The 1,494-nt window shown below is 35.8% G+C and overlaps 1 protein-coding gene across 1 annotated transcript in view; it reads right to left on the bottom strand.

Annotated features, from left to right (window-relative positions):
* Positions 1-590: 590 nt before the first annotated feature.
* Positions 591-1,494, bottom strand: part of LOC119594360 (protein O-linked-mannose beta-1,2-N-acetylglucosaminyltransferase 1-like) — a gene marked incomplete in the record, with an annotated part of 135,567 nt that continues 134,663 nt past the window's right edge. Inside the window, 1 exon segment of the mRNA XM_037943416.1 lies at positions 591-1,494. Within this exon segment, the coding sequence (XP_037799344.1) occupies positions 1,477-1,494 (18 nt within the window).

Below are 1,494 nucleotides of genomic sequence, written 5' to 3'. Positions count from 1 at the left end.
CCAAATGCATCTAGTTTGGTTACCAGGACTGTTTGACAAAAAACCTACCTCACCTGCCAGAACTAAATCAACATGAGTTCATACCAAAGTCCGGACACAAAAGGAAATTAAAGACCATCACACCCACACTCCCATCACTTTCAAACTGGCTTCAGCACCCTCAGTCCCTCACCTACAACAGCACCATGCAACCACAACACTCAAACACTACAGAATTAATACATGTGATTTTACATCCAAAGCAACTAATTGTATATGCTGAGATGCACCTATTCACAATCATATTGGAAAATAAAGAAAATAATTCACTAGTTATCTACATCTATCCCTCTAAGAGGAGGAAATATACAAGAAAATACATAAACGAATCTATATATTAATACTATGTTGTGGTCGTATTTTTTTTTTACAGAAGTTGCAGCACTATACACGGCTATTTACTAAGCTCATTCACTATAACTTGAAAGAAAAATTTCTACACAGACATTCAACATTTGGTCCTCCCTCTACATGAAGGAATGAGCTAGATACTGCATTACACAGTACATACAGATATGTTCTCCAGCTTCAAAGCAGGTCAAAGACAGATAAGAATATAGAAACATTCATTAGTCTCTCCTACATACATATTTTTGTAAGTCTTTTTAATAATGTATTCTTTTTAACAGTGGATATGGAGATTACATAAGATGCACTTTAACAAGGTATAGAACATCATATACAACTTTGGTTTGCACAACAAACACATTCTTAAATCTGATTCACTGCAATTTGTAGATTTACATGAAATATTTAACACGTATTCCAACTTCTGGAAGACCTTAATAACTTGAAATTAGGTATCATAAGACTTGAATTTTATGAACAAAATGCAGAATTTAAGGCTCCATACGGTACTGGATTTTAATGATACCTCTAATACTTGTCGAAATAAACAAGGGGATCTTTAGGAGCTAAATGCCATTTTGAAAATATTTCTGAATATATGAATAATTAACTGTTAAGTCACTGCTATTAAAGAACAGAAAGAGGGTCAACAACCAACTTTCAAAAAAGTGGTTGAAGTTTCGCACTTTTTCCAAGTCTGAGGCTCTGTATATATCGGGTGATGATGTCTTATTGGGCATTAATAAGGCAGTCACTAATAACTATGTCTAGAGCATTAATGTGTGCACAGCCAGCTGCTTCATTACACAGAAGTTCAATGTCACTTGCAGTTCAACACCATTTAACGTATGGCATCAATGCATCTACAAAATATCTCACACAGAGTCGATGATTAGTCTAGTCATCACATTTGGCGGAGCACAGCATCCTTCATCAAAGTATCTCTATCCATGCTGGGTTTGTTTATCCATTCCTCTTCTTGTTCCTCAGATTCACAGAATCACTAGAATCCCTCTCTCTCTCACACCACATCACGACCAAATCGTACATCACAGCATATTTTGGTTCCAGAACCACCAAGGCAAATTGTTATCTTTGGCTGACGTT

This window comes from Penaeus monodon, chromosome 33 (genome assembly GCF_015228065.2).
Source record: "Penaeus monodon isolate SGIC_2016 chromosome 33, NSTDA_Pmon_1, whole genome shotgun sequence".
In the NCBI taxonomy this organism is placed as follows: Eukaryota; Metazoa; Arthropoda; class Malacostraca; order Decapoda; family Penaeidae; genus Penaeus; species Penaeus monodon.
The sequence above is the reverse complement of the archived record's forward strand: the minus strand, read 5'-3'. Positions and strand labels throughout refer to the sequence as shown.